Here is a 14,992-nt window from a genome sequence, read left to right on the forward strand (position 1 = left end):
AATCCTTCATCATGCCACACATAGTTAATCTTTGGAACTCCCTCCCACAGGAGGCAGTGATGGCCACCAACCTAGATGGCTTTGAAAGAGAATTAGATAAATTCGTGGAGGAAAGTGAAGCTGGAGGCAGAAGTACTTCTGAATCTCAGTCGAGGGGGACCTTAGGAGGGGAAAGTGTTGCTCTTGCCCTTGAATCTTACTTGTGGGCATTGGGTCATCTTGCTGGCCACTGGGGGAACTCATAGAATCACAGAGTTGGAAGAGACCACAAGGGCCATCCAGTCCAACCCCCTGCCAAGCAGGAAACACCATCAAAGCATTCTTGACATCTGCCTGTCAAGCCTCTGCTTAAAGACCTCCAAAGAAGGAGACTCCACCACACTCCTTGGTAGTAAATTCCACTGCCAAACTGCTCTTACTGTCAGGAAGTTCTTCCTAATGTTTAGGTGGAATCTTCTTTCGATGCTGGATTTAGATGGGCCCCCTTTGACCTCTTCTTCCCTTCTGATGTTGACAGGCAAATGCCATCCATTGGGCTTTGTTGTTTAGTCGTTTAGTCGTGTCTGACTCTTCGTGACCCCATGGACCAGAGCACGCCAGGCACTCCTGTCTTCCACTGCCTGCCGCAGTTTGGTCAGACTCATGTTGGTAGCTTCGAGAACACTGTCCAACAATCTCGTCCTCTGTGGTCCCCTTCTCCTTGTGCCCTCCATCTTTCCCAACATCAGGGTCTTTTCCAGAGAGTCTTCTCTTCTCATGAGGTGGCCAAAGTATTGGAGCCTCAGCTTCAGGATCTGTCCTTCCAGTGAGCACTCAGGGCTGATTTCCTTCAGAATGGAGAGGTTTGATCTTCTTGCAGTCCATGGGACTCTGAACAACAACAGTTGTTTTGTGGGTATGGTAATGGCCGGTTTGTGTTGTTTTTTATGTTTTATGTAAATTGTTTTGCAATAAAGGAAATTTAAAAAAAAAAAGATGTTGCAGCCGTCACTCTGCAAAGTTAATATATTATATATTCCACCCACCACGTTCAGTTTGTTCGGACTTTTCAGTAACCATTAACCGCTCACCCGCCACAGGATTTTTGCGTGGGATCATGATGCTTGCATTTGATGCCTGCAATAGAGGCACATGCCGTCCCCACGCCTGTTGGTTTATAAATGCCCCAAGAGGGTTGAGAATTCTCTAGAGGAAGGAGAGAGGTTTTGGCATTTCGGAGAACCGAAGCAGAGGAACAAGTGAGTAGCCATTGGGGCTGAGTCTCCTTCGCTCTGCCAGTATTTGGAGGGGGGCTCAGTGGCAGAAAATGTCCCCAGCTCTTTTGAAGGCAAACAGGTGCAGTTCCATTGGCGGGATGAAACCAAAACAGTTCTACCTCTGAAATGTAGACACCGATGCTCATTTGCTCTTGACGGATGCATTTATTAAATTATCTGAAGTATTGCTGGTTAACTTGACAGAAATGCCATGAACCGCTTGCCAAATTTAACTCTGTGTAATAAGGTTTTTTGTGTAAAAAAAGAAAAAGAAAATTGAGGGGCAATGCAGCATTGATAAGCAGGAAGAAAGAAATCTATGAAAAGAAATTCCGGTAGGATTCCTGCATTGCAGGGGGTTGGACTAGTTGACCCTCAGAGTCCCTTCCAATTCTACAATTCCGTGATTCTAATGCAGGCATCCTCAACCTTGTCCGTCCCCCCGATGTTTTGAGACTACAATTCCCATCATTCCTGACCACTGGTCCTGCTAGCTGGGGATCATGGGAGTTGTAGGCCAAAAACATCTGGAGGACCGAGGTTGAGGAAGCCTGGTCTAATGGCTGGCTGGATCAGGCAGGTAGCCCACCTGGTCCAGCACCCTGTTCTCACAGAATAAGAAGAAAATGTTCTCTCTCCACAGGTGCAGATGGGGCCGTTCTCTCCCTTCAATCTCTCCTTTGTGGCTTTCCTGGTTTTCCTTTCCCTGAAAGGTATGACTAAGTTGGGCTCATCAAACCCTGGTTGAGACAAGCCAAGAAAAGTCTTCTCCAAAACCAAGTGGGCTTGGCCCCCAGCCACCCCAGGGGTCGCTTCCTCTTTAAGAGGTTGCAGTGGACAACTGCTTCCTCCATCCTCGTTGCCACTCCCCCCCCCCAGGTCAGCCTTTGCCAGCATGGTGCCTTCCAACTGCTTGGACTACAACTCCCAGCAGCCTCAGCACCGTACAGCTGTGCTGTGTTTTAGCCCAGTGCACCTGGAATGTTGAATTACTGTAGAAATGGGAGTTCTTGCTGAAGTCCAGAAATAAACAAGAACTCGGGCCAGGAGGAAGATGGATTTCAAGTAAGTCTTCAAAAGGTTTTATTTATGTAATGGTGAATTCAACTAGGAATGGATTCCAGTATGATAGTGAGGCAAATAAAAATAAATTCCAGTGAAAAAAAATCCCAGGACAAGGCGCTGTTTCGACATTTCTCCACCAGCAATGTTTTAATGGTCAGAATGTACCAACATACTTGGCACACTCTGACCATTAAAACATTGCTGATGAAGAATTGTCCTGGGATTTTTTTCACTGGAATTTATTTTTATTTGCCTCACTATCATACTGGAATCGATTCCTAGTTGAATTAATCATTACATAAATAAAACCTTTTGAAGACTTACTTGAAATTCATCTTCCTCCTGGCCCGAGTTCTTGCAATGCATCTGGCAGGCACAAGGCTGCTCTAGGGTCTCTTACAGCTTCCCAGTCTTCGCCCATCTTTATTAGGCTTGCACTGTCATCCTCCTTCCCTCCCTCTTAAGGCCTCGCCCCTCTCTACAGGGCCCACATCAGGGCCGGCTCTAGGTAGACCCCCGGTGGCGCGGTGTGCCAGGGTGCCGGGCCAGTAGGCAGGGCACCGCGCGGCAAAGCCGCACAGAAACCATGCTACGCCCTGCAAGGGCAGGGGCGCCGGAGCGATCTCCACCCCTGAGCACCAGGGCGCGCGACCTGCTCAAGACTGCCCTGGCCCACATCCTGCTCCTTCCTTCCTTATAAGCCAGCTGTGGCCCCACCCCTGGTTTTCTTTCCCTTCTCTTTCGCCAGGTGCAGACTGCAACTGCCCCAGAGGCTGGGTCAAGCGAGAAACCCAGTGCTTTGGGTACTTCAATGTTCCTTTGTCGTGGCAAGATGCAGAGGTATGGTGCCGAGCGGGGCTTGAACCAAGGACTTATTTTATTAAAAACTTAAGCACAGTAAGAGAGCCAGCTGGATCATGCCAGCACATCTGGTGCAGTCTCCTGTTCCCAAAGTGGCCAACCACAGGCTTGCAGGAAGCCCGCAAGATGGATCTGGGTCATACCTGCCAAGTTGCTGTCAGAGAAATAAGGGACCGGGCCGGAAATAGCAGACCGGAAGTAGCGCTGCCGCCATTTTGGAACTGGGCGGAGCATGCTCAGAAGTGACTTTTGATGCTGCTTTGCCCAGTTCCAAAATGGCCACCGCGCCAGAAGTCGCACTGCAGCCATTTTGGAACTGGGCAGAGCAGCATCAAAAGTCGCTTCTGAGCATGCTCCGCCCAGTTCCAAAATGGCCGCCGCGCCAGAATAAACCGGGGGGAAACAAAAAAATCCATTTTTTCAGTTAGGAACAGCTGGAAAAACGGGGATTTCCCGGGGAAAACGGGAGACTTGGCAGCTATGATCTGGGTGCAAGAGCACTTTCTCTTCCTGCGGTTTCCAGCAACTGGTATTCAGAAGCTTAACTCCTGGTGAGGTGCATCCTGCTGGGGGGAAAATGGTTTTGCAAACTCCCAGGCTGTGCTTGCCTTGACCTGCATCCTTATCAGGGATGGGGCTCACTGCTTGCTTGTGCTCGTGGTTCTCATGAGTGGGATGCAGGTGGCGCTGTGGTCTAAACCACTGAGCCTCTTGGGCTTGCCAATCAGAAGGTCAGTGGTTTGAATCCCTGCGATGGGGTGAGCTCCCGTCACTCTGTCCCAGCTCCTGCCAACATAGCAGTTCGAAAGCACGCCAGTGCAAGTAGATAAATAGGTACAGCTGCGGCGGGAAGGTAAACGGCGTTTCCATGCACTCTGGTTTCCGTCACGGTGTCCCGTTGCGCCAGAAGCGCTTTAGTCCTGCTGGCCACATGACCCAGAAAGCTGCCTGTGGACAAACGCCAGCTCCCTCGGCCTGAAAGCGAGATGAGCGCTGCAACCCCAGAGTCGCCTTGAACTGACCGAACTGTCCAGGGGTCTGTTACCTTTTACCTTCTCATGACACCAACTCAGTTCATGCTGGTACTTAGGGCATTCTAGAGCGTGGTGCTAATAATGCCAAGGTCGCAGGTTTGATCCCCGTATGAGATAATTGCACATTCCTGCATTGCAGGGGGTTGGACTAGATGATCTTCGGTGTCTTTTCCAACTCTACAATTCTAGGTTTCTATGATTTTTGCAGTACATGCTCAGCCCGTGGTGGATACATGGACTGCAAATGTCTCCTTTTACTACTCAGAAGTTGCTGTCCAGGCACAGTGACAGAATATAGGAGAAGCCTTCTGAGATGTTCAGCCCAATTCCAACTGCATATCATATTTTGGAATATGCAACATAGAAGTAATTTTTTTAAAAGAAAAAAAACACCACAACATGCGGAAGATTGGTTGCATCAGAGTCAATACAATGGTACCTCGAGTTACAAATGCCTCAGGTTACAAACGCTTCAGGTTACAAACTCCACTAACCTGGAAGAGTTCCTTGACTAATAGTAGTAGTAGTAGTAGTAGTAGTAGTAGTAGTAATACCTTTATTGTCAATGTACAACCTGTGTACAATGAAATTAACCGACTCTCCCTCCTCCCCACACACAAAAACTCAATCTCACTGCACCCTGTCTGCTTGTCGCACAACACACCAACCCCAAAAGTCAGTTGCACTATATTATTTTCCGTTCAGCAGCCTAACAGCCCACAGATAGAAACTGCTTTTTAGCCTGTTAGTACGACTGATTCTACTTCTATATCTCCTGCCTGAGGGTAGTAGATTAAAGAGGTGCTGGCCAGGGTGTGAGTCATCCCTGAGAATTTTTCTCGCTCTCCTAAGGCAACGATCCCTTGCGATGTCATCTAGCGGGCTCAAGGGAAAGCCCATGATATCATATCATCACCCTCTGTAAAGACTTTCTGTCTGTGGCTGTCAAGCCGACGTACCACCCTGTGATACAATATGAAAGTAGAAGGAGGTCATCAATTGTTGTTTAACATTGTTCTCTCGCAAGACCTCAGGAATTTAAAGGAAGAGAACTTTAGCCCAGGATGAGAACAGAAATCTTGTGCCGGCTGCGCAGCAGCCGCAAGAAGCCACAAGCATGCCTCTAGTTAAGAACAGTTTCAGGTTAACAATGGACCTCTGGATCGAATTAAGTTTGTAACTATTAACTTGTCGTGCCAAAGTGTCAGGCTTAATATTGACTCTGTTGCAACCGATCTTCCCCCAGGGCACACAGGAAAAAAATTGTGTTAATTTAAAAATCCTTCTATCCACTATGGGCGGAGCACATGCTGCAAAAATCATAGAAACATTGAATTCCTTCTATTTTGCATATTCTGAAACATGATATGCCTTCTAACGTCCCTTCCACCGAATGTACCGTATTTTCCCCCCATGTATAGCATGCCACCATGTATAAGACACCCCCTATTTGGGTGGACTCAAAATTAAGAAAACCGGGGGGGGGAGGGAGATTGCCCAGAGTTGTTGAGCTATTTTTTGGGGGGGGGGTTTGCCAGAAATCACTGCCCCCCCTGGACAATGCTTCCTATTGCACGTGATGCAGAAGACAACAAATGTCGGAGCGCTCGCTGCCAGCAGCTGCCTTTTGGCCACCCAGTTGCTGCTGCAGCAGCCAATCAACAAAAGGCCCCTGTCTCCGCTGACAATCTCCTGCTCGCGGCAGCAACCAATTCCCCATCCCCCCTCTGCACGACCCTTGTATAAGACGACCCCAATTTTTAAACATTAATTTAATGTACAAAAACCTCATCTTATACATGGAAAAGTGCAGTAGCACATGACAGAATGGCTTCATTCTTGTCTAGGATAAGTAAGACTGGGGAATCATTAATTGGATTTCCCCCTTCCCAGCACCTGTTCCTGCTTCTATTCTTCCTCTCCCCTTCTCCATTCATATTGGGGTGCACCAAGCCAGGAACACTGGTTTGAAGATGGGAAAAGGCAAAAGTCTCCTCTTACTGCTCAGAAGTTGCTGTCTAGGCATGGTGACAGTATGTAGGAGAAGCCTACTGAGATGTTCAACGCAATTCCAATGGCGGCCCCCATTCTCCGGGGTGCTCTTTCTCGGTCTCCCTCAGATCGCCTGCCAGGCCTTTGGTGAGAACGGCCATCTTGCCTCCATTCACAACGAAGACGACATGAAGGCGCTGTCACTACATCTGCAACAGAACAGTAAAGATCGCCAACATGTATGGATCGGAATGTACGACCCCAACACTGGGAGTGATACCGTGAGTCTGGGCAGGCGGTCCTCCTCTTTATATAATAATAATAATAATAATAATAATAATAATAATAATAATAATAATAATAATTTATTTGTATCCCGCCCATCTGGCTGGGTTCCCCCAGCCACTCTGGGTGGCTTGCAACCGAATATGAAAAACGATACAGCATCAAACATTAAAAACTTCCCTAAACCTTCAGTTGTCTTTTTGAAAGTAAAATAGTTGCTTATTGCCTTGACATCTGCTGGGAGGGCATTCCACAGGGCGGGTGCCACTACCGAGGAGGTCCTCTGTCTGGTTCCCTGTAACCTCACTGTCAGAGGGTCGTCGTGGCTACTCTAGAGTAACTCCGCTTGAGTCCAAGTTGTTTTCAAAGACGTTTATTGTGCTACTTTTTTACAGTGTAGAGACAGCTTAAAACATGACCTCTCATCCCGAATCAGAATCCGGCAATGGCGTACGTCTGTTCCTGCGCCAGCAAAGTAGTCGGGGCACCCCAAAACGCCACCCCCTTGACCTGCGTTGCGGCGTTCTCCTTACTTCTTGCGCCGGAAGGAGCGATGCCCTTTCAGCTTCCTCCCTGAGTGGTTGGTGCCCTGGCTCTGTAACATCCCTGAGCACCTGCCTGCATGCCTCCGCCCCCGAGCTTTCCCATTGTTCCTCACTCTGATTTCTCTCCTCCTCCGAGTCTCCCCCTCCCCCTCTGGCTGCTTCAGAGCCACTGGTGCTCTCTGTACTTGACGAGGTGGATGTCAGGATGATGGGGGCTGGCTCCCTGTAGGGAGTCACCCTTACACTCACTTCTTGCAATGAGGGAACTGCCAGAAGGCCCTTGGCGCTGGATCTCAGTGTCCGGGCTGAACAATGGGGGTGGAGACGCTCCTTCAGGTATACCGAGGAGGCAGGCTCAGTTGTTGCTTGAGGACTATCCCTGCCTCCAGGTCTGGTCCTGGCCGGAAGGATACTGGAATCAGCAAGGGAAACCCACATGACCTGAAAGTGTTGCTGTGTAATGCCAGGTCAATGATGAATAAAACCACTGCAATCCACAACCTGATTGTGGATGGTGGATTTGACCTGGCATGTGTGACAGAGACCTGGTTGGAGGAAGCAGATTGGCCCGTCCTTGCTGCCGCTTGTCCTCTTACGCACAGCAACTCAGGGCATGTGGGCGGGGAGTCATTAGTTTGCACGAGGCGTCCTATTGGGAAGACCCAGTTTTATGAGTGCATGTTCTGGAAGTTGGGCAATAGGGGCAGTACAGGATTCCTTTTGGTGTACCGACCTCCCAAAAATTCCGCTGCACCAAGGCTTCCCTGCCTGAGCTGCTTCAGGTTGTGGCAGATGTTCTCCTGGAGACACCTAGTTTGGTTGTCCTAGGGCAGGCATCCCCAAAGTTTTGGACTACAATTCCCATCTTCCCCGACCACTGGTCCTGTTAGCTAGGGATCATGGGAGTTGTAGGCCAAAACATCTGGAGGGCCGCAGTTTGGGGATGCCTGTCCTAGGGGATTTTAACATCCATGCTGGCACGACCTTATAAGGGGCCGCTCGGGACTTCGTGGAAAGCATGACCGCCATGGGGCTGTCCCTGAATAAGTTTGGCCCAACTCATAGCCATGGACATGCCTTGGACCTGGTGTTTACCTCTAGTGACGGTGGTGATCTGACACCAAGTAAAAGTGAAACAAAAGAAGTGCCATGGTCAGATCACTTCCTGGTGCAACTGGACTTCTCCGCGACCCTTCCCCTCTGCAGGGAGGTGGGACCAATTTGGGTGGTCCCTTCACTTCCTGGTCCAAACAGGCTTTAAAGGTCAGTACCAACACTTTGAATTGTGCTCGGAAACGTACTGGGAGCCAATGTAGATCACTCAGGACCGGTGTTATGTGGTCCCGGCGGCCACTCCCAGCCACCAGTCTAGCTGCCGCATTCTGGATTAATTGCAGTTTCCAGGTCACCTTCAAAGGTAGCCCCACGTAGAGCGCATTGCAGTAGTCCAAGTGGGAGATTTCCAATCAATATTCAGGGACTGTTCAAAATAGCAGCTGCAAAGGGCAGGGAAACCAGCCTTGAGGTGGTTCCTACCATGGAGGGAAAGAGCAGAAAGAGGAACACAGGTGTCAGGTGAGTGTTTAGAGAAATGGTTAGCCATCTACCTTTCTGGGAAATACCTGAGAGTCCAGCATGCGATTCAGAGCCCTGTCTTAACTTTGACCATAGGGGGCTGTCTTTTGAAGGTTGCTGGATGGAGAGGATGATGTCTGGTCTCCCACACTTTTATCATCTCTGAAGAAGAGGGGACCATGGCAGGTGTGCTTCTTGTGAAAGTGGGGCTGCCGGGGGGGGGGAGACAGCTCCACCTCCCAAGGTCCCCTCTTCAGCATGAACATTGGAAGACCAGGTGTCCGATCTTGATCCTTTCCAACAAGATGAAGAAGGGAAAAGGGGAAATAAATCCTTTTTTCTTTTCTTTTTTTGCAAATGGCATTTTCTCAACATTTGCAAATTTCTCCAGTGCAGAATTTCAGAAGCAATTTCCTCTAGCTTTATGTCTCAGTGTATTATCCCAGTGCCTTTCCCCCCTGGGGGTATGCAGGGGTACATATACCCCTAAACATTTTGTGAATCTAAGTTTGGCCTCATTGAGGGGCAGTATTTCAATATGAGTGGGGAAATGAGAGTACCCCTAAACAATTTTATAAAAGAAAAGAAAAAAAGCTATGTAGTAGCTACAGAAATCTCTGGGCCTCAAGTTTTAGGATAACATTATCAGGTTGACACAAGTTAACCGGACGCAGTCTGCTTTCCAACTATGCCAAATTTTAGTACGCAGGGAGTGGCAAATGAGGAGGCAACAATTCATTTTCTTATTAAAATGTATGGTTCTTTTAAAACAGAAACAAACCAACAAACCTCAAAGCTGTTTTGTAGTGGTGGTTAGTAACATGATTGCGGGAAGGACTTTCCAACAATGAAGGACCCAAACCGATGGCTTCAAGTTACAAGAGCGGAGATTCCAACTACAGTGGTATCTCTACTTATGAATTTAATGCGTTCCGAACGCACATTTGCAAGTCGAAAAAATTTGTAAGTCGAATCCCATAGGAATGCATTGGGAGAAAAAAATTCGTAAGTCGAAGCAACCCTATCTAAAAATTCGTAAGTAGAAAAAATCCTATCTAAACCGCATCCAAGATGGCAGACGGAGCTCCATTCATAAGTAGAGTTATTCGTAAGTAGAGGTACCACTGTAAACATATGGGGAAAAAACTTTCTGACAGTAAGAGCTATTCTGCAGTGGAACAGACCCCCAATGGGAGGTGGTGGACTCTCCTTCCTTGGAGATTTTTAAGCAAACGTTGGATGACCGCCTGCCATGGATGCTTTAGCTGAGATTTCTGCTAAGATTAGCTGAGATTCTATGATTCTGAGTCTCAGCATCGTGGGAACTGAGTCTCCAGAAGCTCTTCTTCTGCCCATTGATTGGACAAGGGCTGGAGAGGTCTCTTTCTTCCTCAGCAGAGACTATGCCTCTTTTGCTCTCTTTCTATAGAACAGGCAGTTCAAGTGGACAGACAGCACCACTGGAAGATACGCACCTTGGGCGCCGCAGGAGCCCAACAATGGTAGAGGCGTCGAACTCTGCGTGGAGCTCTTCAGTGAAGGTGAGGAGCAAGAGGAGGAAGCCCTGGGATGCTTCAGAGATGGAGGGCGGAGCACTGGAGGAAGAGGCAGGGAAGGGAAGGGAAGGGAAGGGCCTGGTGTTTCCCCACCCTCTCCTGCACCACTGGCTCCCGAACCAGGAGGGGACTGAAGCGGGAAGAGCAGAGGACGTTTCCATGTAGGCATAGTCTCTGGCTACATGCGTGCAGCCTGTTGGAGGAAGGTACATAAACTGGTGGGGCAGGATGGTCCCCCTGTTGCTGCAACTGTTCCATCGAGCACAGACCTTTATATAGCTGCCTAGATGCTAGACTTGGGGGGGCGCGCGTATCCACAACCGTGGAAACTACTGCAAGTGTCAGCTTTGACAACAGAGAGTTAACTATCTGCCCTGGCGTCCCTTTGGGAGGGGAGCACCCTTGGCATCACAGCTGGAGAACGGCGCATGGTTTCAGAGAACTGGGTTGCTGCTAGTAGACCCCTGTAACTCCCTGCCACATGTTTCCAAGACCTCCTGCCACCCCGACAAAGTTGGACACTGAAGCGGCTGGCTGTGAGCGTAAGTAACACCCTCCCATGTTGTCTTCCAGAATACATGAAGTGGAATGACGACGAGTGCGCAATAAAGCACCCCTACCTGTGCAAATACACTCTCTGAGGCCGAGAAAAGACTCTGACATGCTCAGAAGCACCTGGGAGACTGACCAAGATGCATTTTCTACCTGCGTGAATCCACGTCTTTCCATCTATTGTGCTCTGAAGCCCAAGCCCACGCTTCCCCAACCTGGTGCCCTCCAGAGGTTTAAGATTAAAACTCCCATCACTTAGCGGGACAGACTTTCTCTCCTGTGGCCAATAAATTCTTTTCCAAATACACCTGTGGCTCTGAGTTTTTCCTGTTTTCATTTAAGCCACCTGTTATAGGAATTCTAAAGTCTCTCATATATATGCAGTGGTACCTCGACCTACGAACGACTCGACAACCGAATTTTCCGACTTACGAATGGGGCAAATGGCCGTACGCTTACGGATTTCTTGACATCCGAACGGAAACCGCGGCAGTTTTAGATAGGGTTTTTTCGACTTACGAATTTTTAGATGGGGTTGCTTCAACTTTTTCCGTTTCCAATGCATCCCTATGGGAAATTGCATTTCCAATGGCGTTTTCGACTTACGAATTTCTCGACCTACGAAGGTGCCTTCGGAACAGATTAAATTCATAAGTCGAGGCACCACTGTATATGTGTGTGTGTACACACACACACACTAGCTGTACCCGGCCACGCATTGCTGCGGCTCATCCCTGTGACTGGCCCCACCCCCTCCCTGCACTCCCCCCACCCCTGGCACATCCCTGTGACTCCCACCACCACCCTCCCTGGACCCCCCAGCTCATCCCTGTGACTCCCCCAGTGCCGGTGTCAGCGTGCCCCAGCCTGTATGTCAGGTATTCGGCATGGGGGGGAGGCAACAGTGGGGCATGGACTGTTTTTTGGCACGGTGCAGCCCTGTTGGAAGCCAGCCAGAGTGGCTGGGGTATAAATAAATAAATTATAATTATAATTATTATACCGTGTTTCTCATATTTTAAGGCATCCCTACAAAATAAGGCATGGCAGGATTTTCCTGAGGTGGAAAAATATAAGGCATACCTCGAAAATAAGCCGTACCGGGTGGTGGGAGCAGGTCTGTGGCAAAGAAGGGTTGCTGCTGCCGCGTTAACCCCCGGGACCTGGCTGCAGCCTCAGCGCGCAGCACGCGCAGCCCCAGAACCTGGCTGCAGCCTTTGCGCACCGCGCGCAGACACTCGGGACCCGGCTGTAGCCTCAGTGCGCAGCGCGCACAGCCCCAAGACCCGGCTGCAGCCTCAGCGCGCAGCGCGCACAGCCCCAAGAACCGGCTGCAGCCTTTGTGCACCGCGCGCGGACACCCGGGACCCGGCTGTAGCCTCAGCGCGCAGCCCCAGGACCCGGCTGCAGCCTTTGCGCACGGACACCCGGGACCTGGCTGTAGCCTCCACGCGCAGCGCGCGCAGCCCCAGGACCCGGCTGCAGCCTTTGCCTGCCACGCGCGCAGCCCCAGGACCCGGCTTCAGCCTTTGCCTGCCGTGCGCAAAGACCCGGTGGGAGCAGGTCTGTGGTCTGTACAGATACTGGTACCGGTACTTAATTAAAAAATAAGACATCCCTTGAAAATAAGCCATGGTGTGTGTTTTTTCAGGAAAAAATAAATATAAGACGTGTCTTATAATATGAGAAACACGGTATTTCAAGGGTGGTGAAAATCCTGCCAGTGTTTTAACCTGCTTACAATGATCACGTATATAAATTATAAACATTCCCCATTCTTTTTTTAAAGTTCTTTTCTTCTTTGTTTATGAGATGAGCATCCTGTTCTCACAGGGGCCCATCTGGATCCGAGCACAAGAGCCCTCCCCCTCCTGTGGTTTCCAGCAACTGGTATTCAGAAGCTTTGCTGCCTCCAACCGTGGAGGCAAGGCATCTCCATCCTGGCTAGCAGGCCCTGAAAGCCCTCTCCTCTCTGAATTTCTCCTGCCTTCTTCTAAAGCCATTTAGGCTGGTGGTCCTCACTGCCTCCTGTGGGAGTGAGTTCCCAAGTTTAACTCTGTCCTGCTTGAAGAAGAGACTTCCTTTCATAAGCTGGGTCTTTTCAAACACCCAGCGCTGTTCTTTCCCCTTAAGGGATTGTTTTTAAAAATAAAATAAACAAATAAAGGAATTGTAGTGTCTTTGGGAATCGGGGTTGTTCCTTTCAGGTGGTGCAGTGGAATTGGGGCCAGCCCAAGCATTAGACAAAGTGAGACAGCCTTGGGCCAGTATACACGAAGGAGCGTCTCCACCCCCGTCGTCCTGCCTGGACACTAAGGTCCAGCTCCAAGGGCGTTCTGGTCGGTTCCCTCCCTGCGAGAAGTGAAGTTACAGGGAACCAGGCAGAGAGCCTTCTTGGTGGTGGCGCCCGCCCTATGGAACACCCTCCCACCAGATGTCAAGGAAATAAACAACTATCTGACTTTTAAAAGACATCCGAAGGCAGCCCCGTTTAGGGAAGTTTTGAATGTTTGATGTTTTATTGTGTTTTTAATATCCTGTTGGAAACCACCCAGAGTGACCGGGGGTGATCGGGGTATAAGTAATAAATTATGATTATGATTATGATTCATGCTGTGGGGTGCAGAGCGAGCAAAGGTGTCCACAACCGGCCCTGCATCTCCGAAGGTGGCCTTCTGCGTGACATTTTGCAACAGCTGGTTGCAAAGACAACCCAGTACTCCAAAGCAGTTCCTGGGAAATGGTCTCCTTGAACATCTCACACCACAGGGAGTTGAGAAGCATCAAACATCATTTTCCCTTGGGACAGAGGGAAGGGTTGGCATCTGTAAGGGGAAGAGAGTATAGAGTACCTCCCCCTCTCATCAGAAGCAGCTCCTCCCCAAGCAGCAATGGCAGCGAGGAGAGCAGTCAGGAAGTGGAGAGAGAGGGCCAGGGCTCTCTCAGCATGGGAGAGCCCCTGCTACACAGGAGGGAGGAAGAGAGAGGGGGGGAAAGGGGGGAGAAGGAAAACATGGAGCGTAGACCCTTTCCTCCGGTTCCGGAATTACGCAGGAGAAGGAGGGGAAGGAGGTTTGCTGTCCCAAGACTCTTATGTTGGAGGAAGTCAAGGGGCTTCAGTTTATGAACGCTTCAGTTTAAGTACTCCGCGGACCGTCTGAAACAGATTAATCCACTTTCCATTACTCTCAATGGGAAAGTTTGCTTCAGTTTATGAACGCTTCAGTTTATGAACAGACTTCCGGAACCAATTGTGTTCATAAATCGAGGTACCACTGTACTAGACATTGCCAAGAGCAAAAGAGGCAACATCTCTGCCCTGAAGAGTTTAGCATTTAAAAGAGGATACAGGAGAAACAGGGGGGAGGGCATGGGGAGCTAAGGATGGAAGTAATTAGCTGTTGTTCCAGGGCGCTGTGCTTAGCTTCGGAATGGGCTGAGGCATATATGAGGGGTGGGGAGTCTGTTGTCCCCCCTGATGTTGCTGAACTCCAACTCCCATCTCCCCTAGTCAGTATGGCCAATGGTCTGAGATGGTACTGGCTGTGCTCCAGCAAGGACCAGCAAGGGTCCCATCGTTGGCTCACCAGGTAGACTGCTCTTGCACATAGGTCCTGCTTGCAGGAATCCCATAGGGATCTAATTGGTCACTGTAAGAGTAAGATCCTGGATGAGGTGGGCCACTGGCATGATCCAGTGGGCCACGTCTGATATTCTGATGTTCTTAAGAGGTACAGCTAGAAAGACAGAGCGGGGGGTCACCAGCAGCTCATTGTAGCTGAGTCCTGTGGGATTTGATGGGCTCAGCCAGAGAAAGTGATGTGGTCATGGAATGATTATGATTTCACTGAATGGTATCGATTGTTTTGATGAATTTAATGTTGTTTGCTTCATTTCTCAGTTACTGTGCTTGATATTACAGTGTTTGCCACAGTTCCCCCCCCCCCCCGCCCAATGCTGTTGTCATTATTGTGAGACGCTCTGGGCTTAAGGTCTGTTGCTGGGAAAGCAGAATACAAACATCAATACCAAGCGTTATGTAAATAAAATATTGACGTATGCCAGCAAACGAAGGCCATAGGAGTATCGCAACGTCCAGTTTTAATCTTCCGGAAATCTGGGAAGAAACAGAAGGCTGGGATCAGGCAGGGCTAGTGTGCATGCACACGAAAGCTCATACCAAAATTAAAACTTAGTTGGTCTTTAAGGTGCTACTGAAGGAATTTTCTTATTTTGTTTCAACTCAGACCAACATGGCTACCTACCTGTAA

The 14,992-nt window shown here is 49.4% G+C and overlaps 1 protein-coding gene across 1 annotated transcript; it reads left to right on the top strand.

Annotated features, from left to right (window-relative positions):
- The first annotated feature begins 1,905 nt into the window (after window positions 1-1,905).
- LOC148684689 (C-type lectin-like) lies at window positions 1,906-10,810 on the top strand. The gene is made up of 5 exons (XM_088651977.1): window positions 1,906-1,969; window positions 3,070-3,161; window positions 6,337-6,489; window positions 10,043-10,154; window positions 10,743-10,810. The coding sequence occupies exons 1-5, from the start codon at window positions 1,906-1,908 to the stop codon at window positions 10,808-10,810; spliced, it is 489 nt and encodes a 162-aa protein (XP_088508103.1).
- The last annotated feature ends 4,182 nt before the right edge of the window (window positions 10,811-14,992 follow it).

Source organism: Zootoca vivipara, chromosome 9 (assembly GCF_965207765.1).
Source record: "Zootoca vivipara chromosome 9, rZooViv2.hap1.1, whole genome shotgun sequence".
Taxonomy (NCBI): domain Eukaryota; kingdom Metazoa; phylum Chordata; class Lepidosauria; order Squamata; family Lacertidae; genus Zootoca; species Zootoca vivipara.

Coding starts and splice junctions, on each gene's coding strand:
- LOC148684689 (XM_088651977.1), top strand. CDS start 1,906: ATGGGGCCGTTCTCTCCCTTCAATCTCTCCTTTGTGGCTTTCCTGGTT. Junction 1,970..3,069: donor GGTTTTCCTTTCCCTGAAAG/GTATGACTAAGT, acceptor CTCTTTCGCCAG/GTGCAGACTGCAACTGCCCC. Junction 3,162..6,336: donor TGTCGTGGCAAGATGCAGAG/GTATGGTGCCGA, acceptor GGTCTCCCTCAG/ATCGCCTGCCAGGCCTTTGG.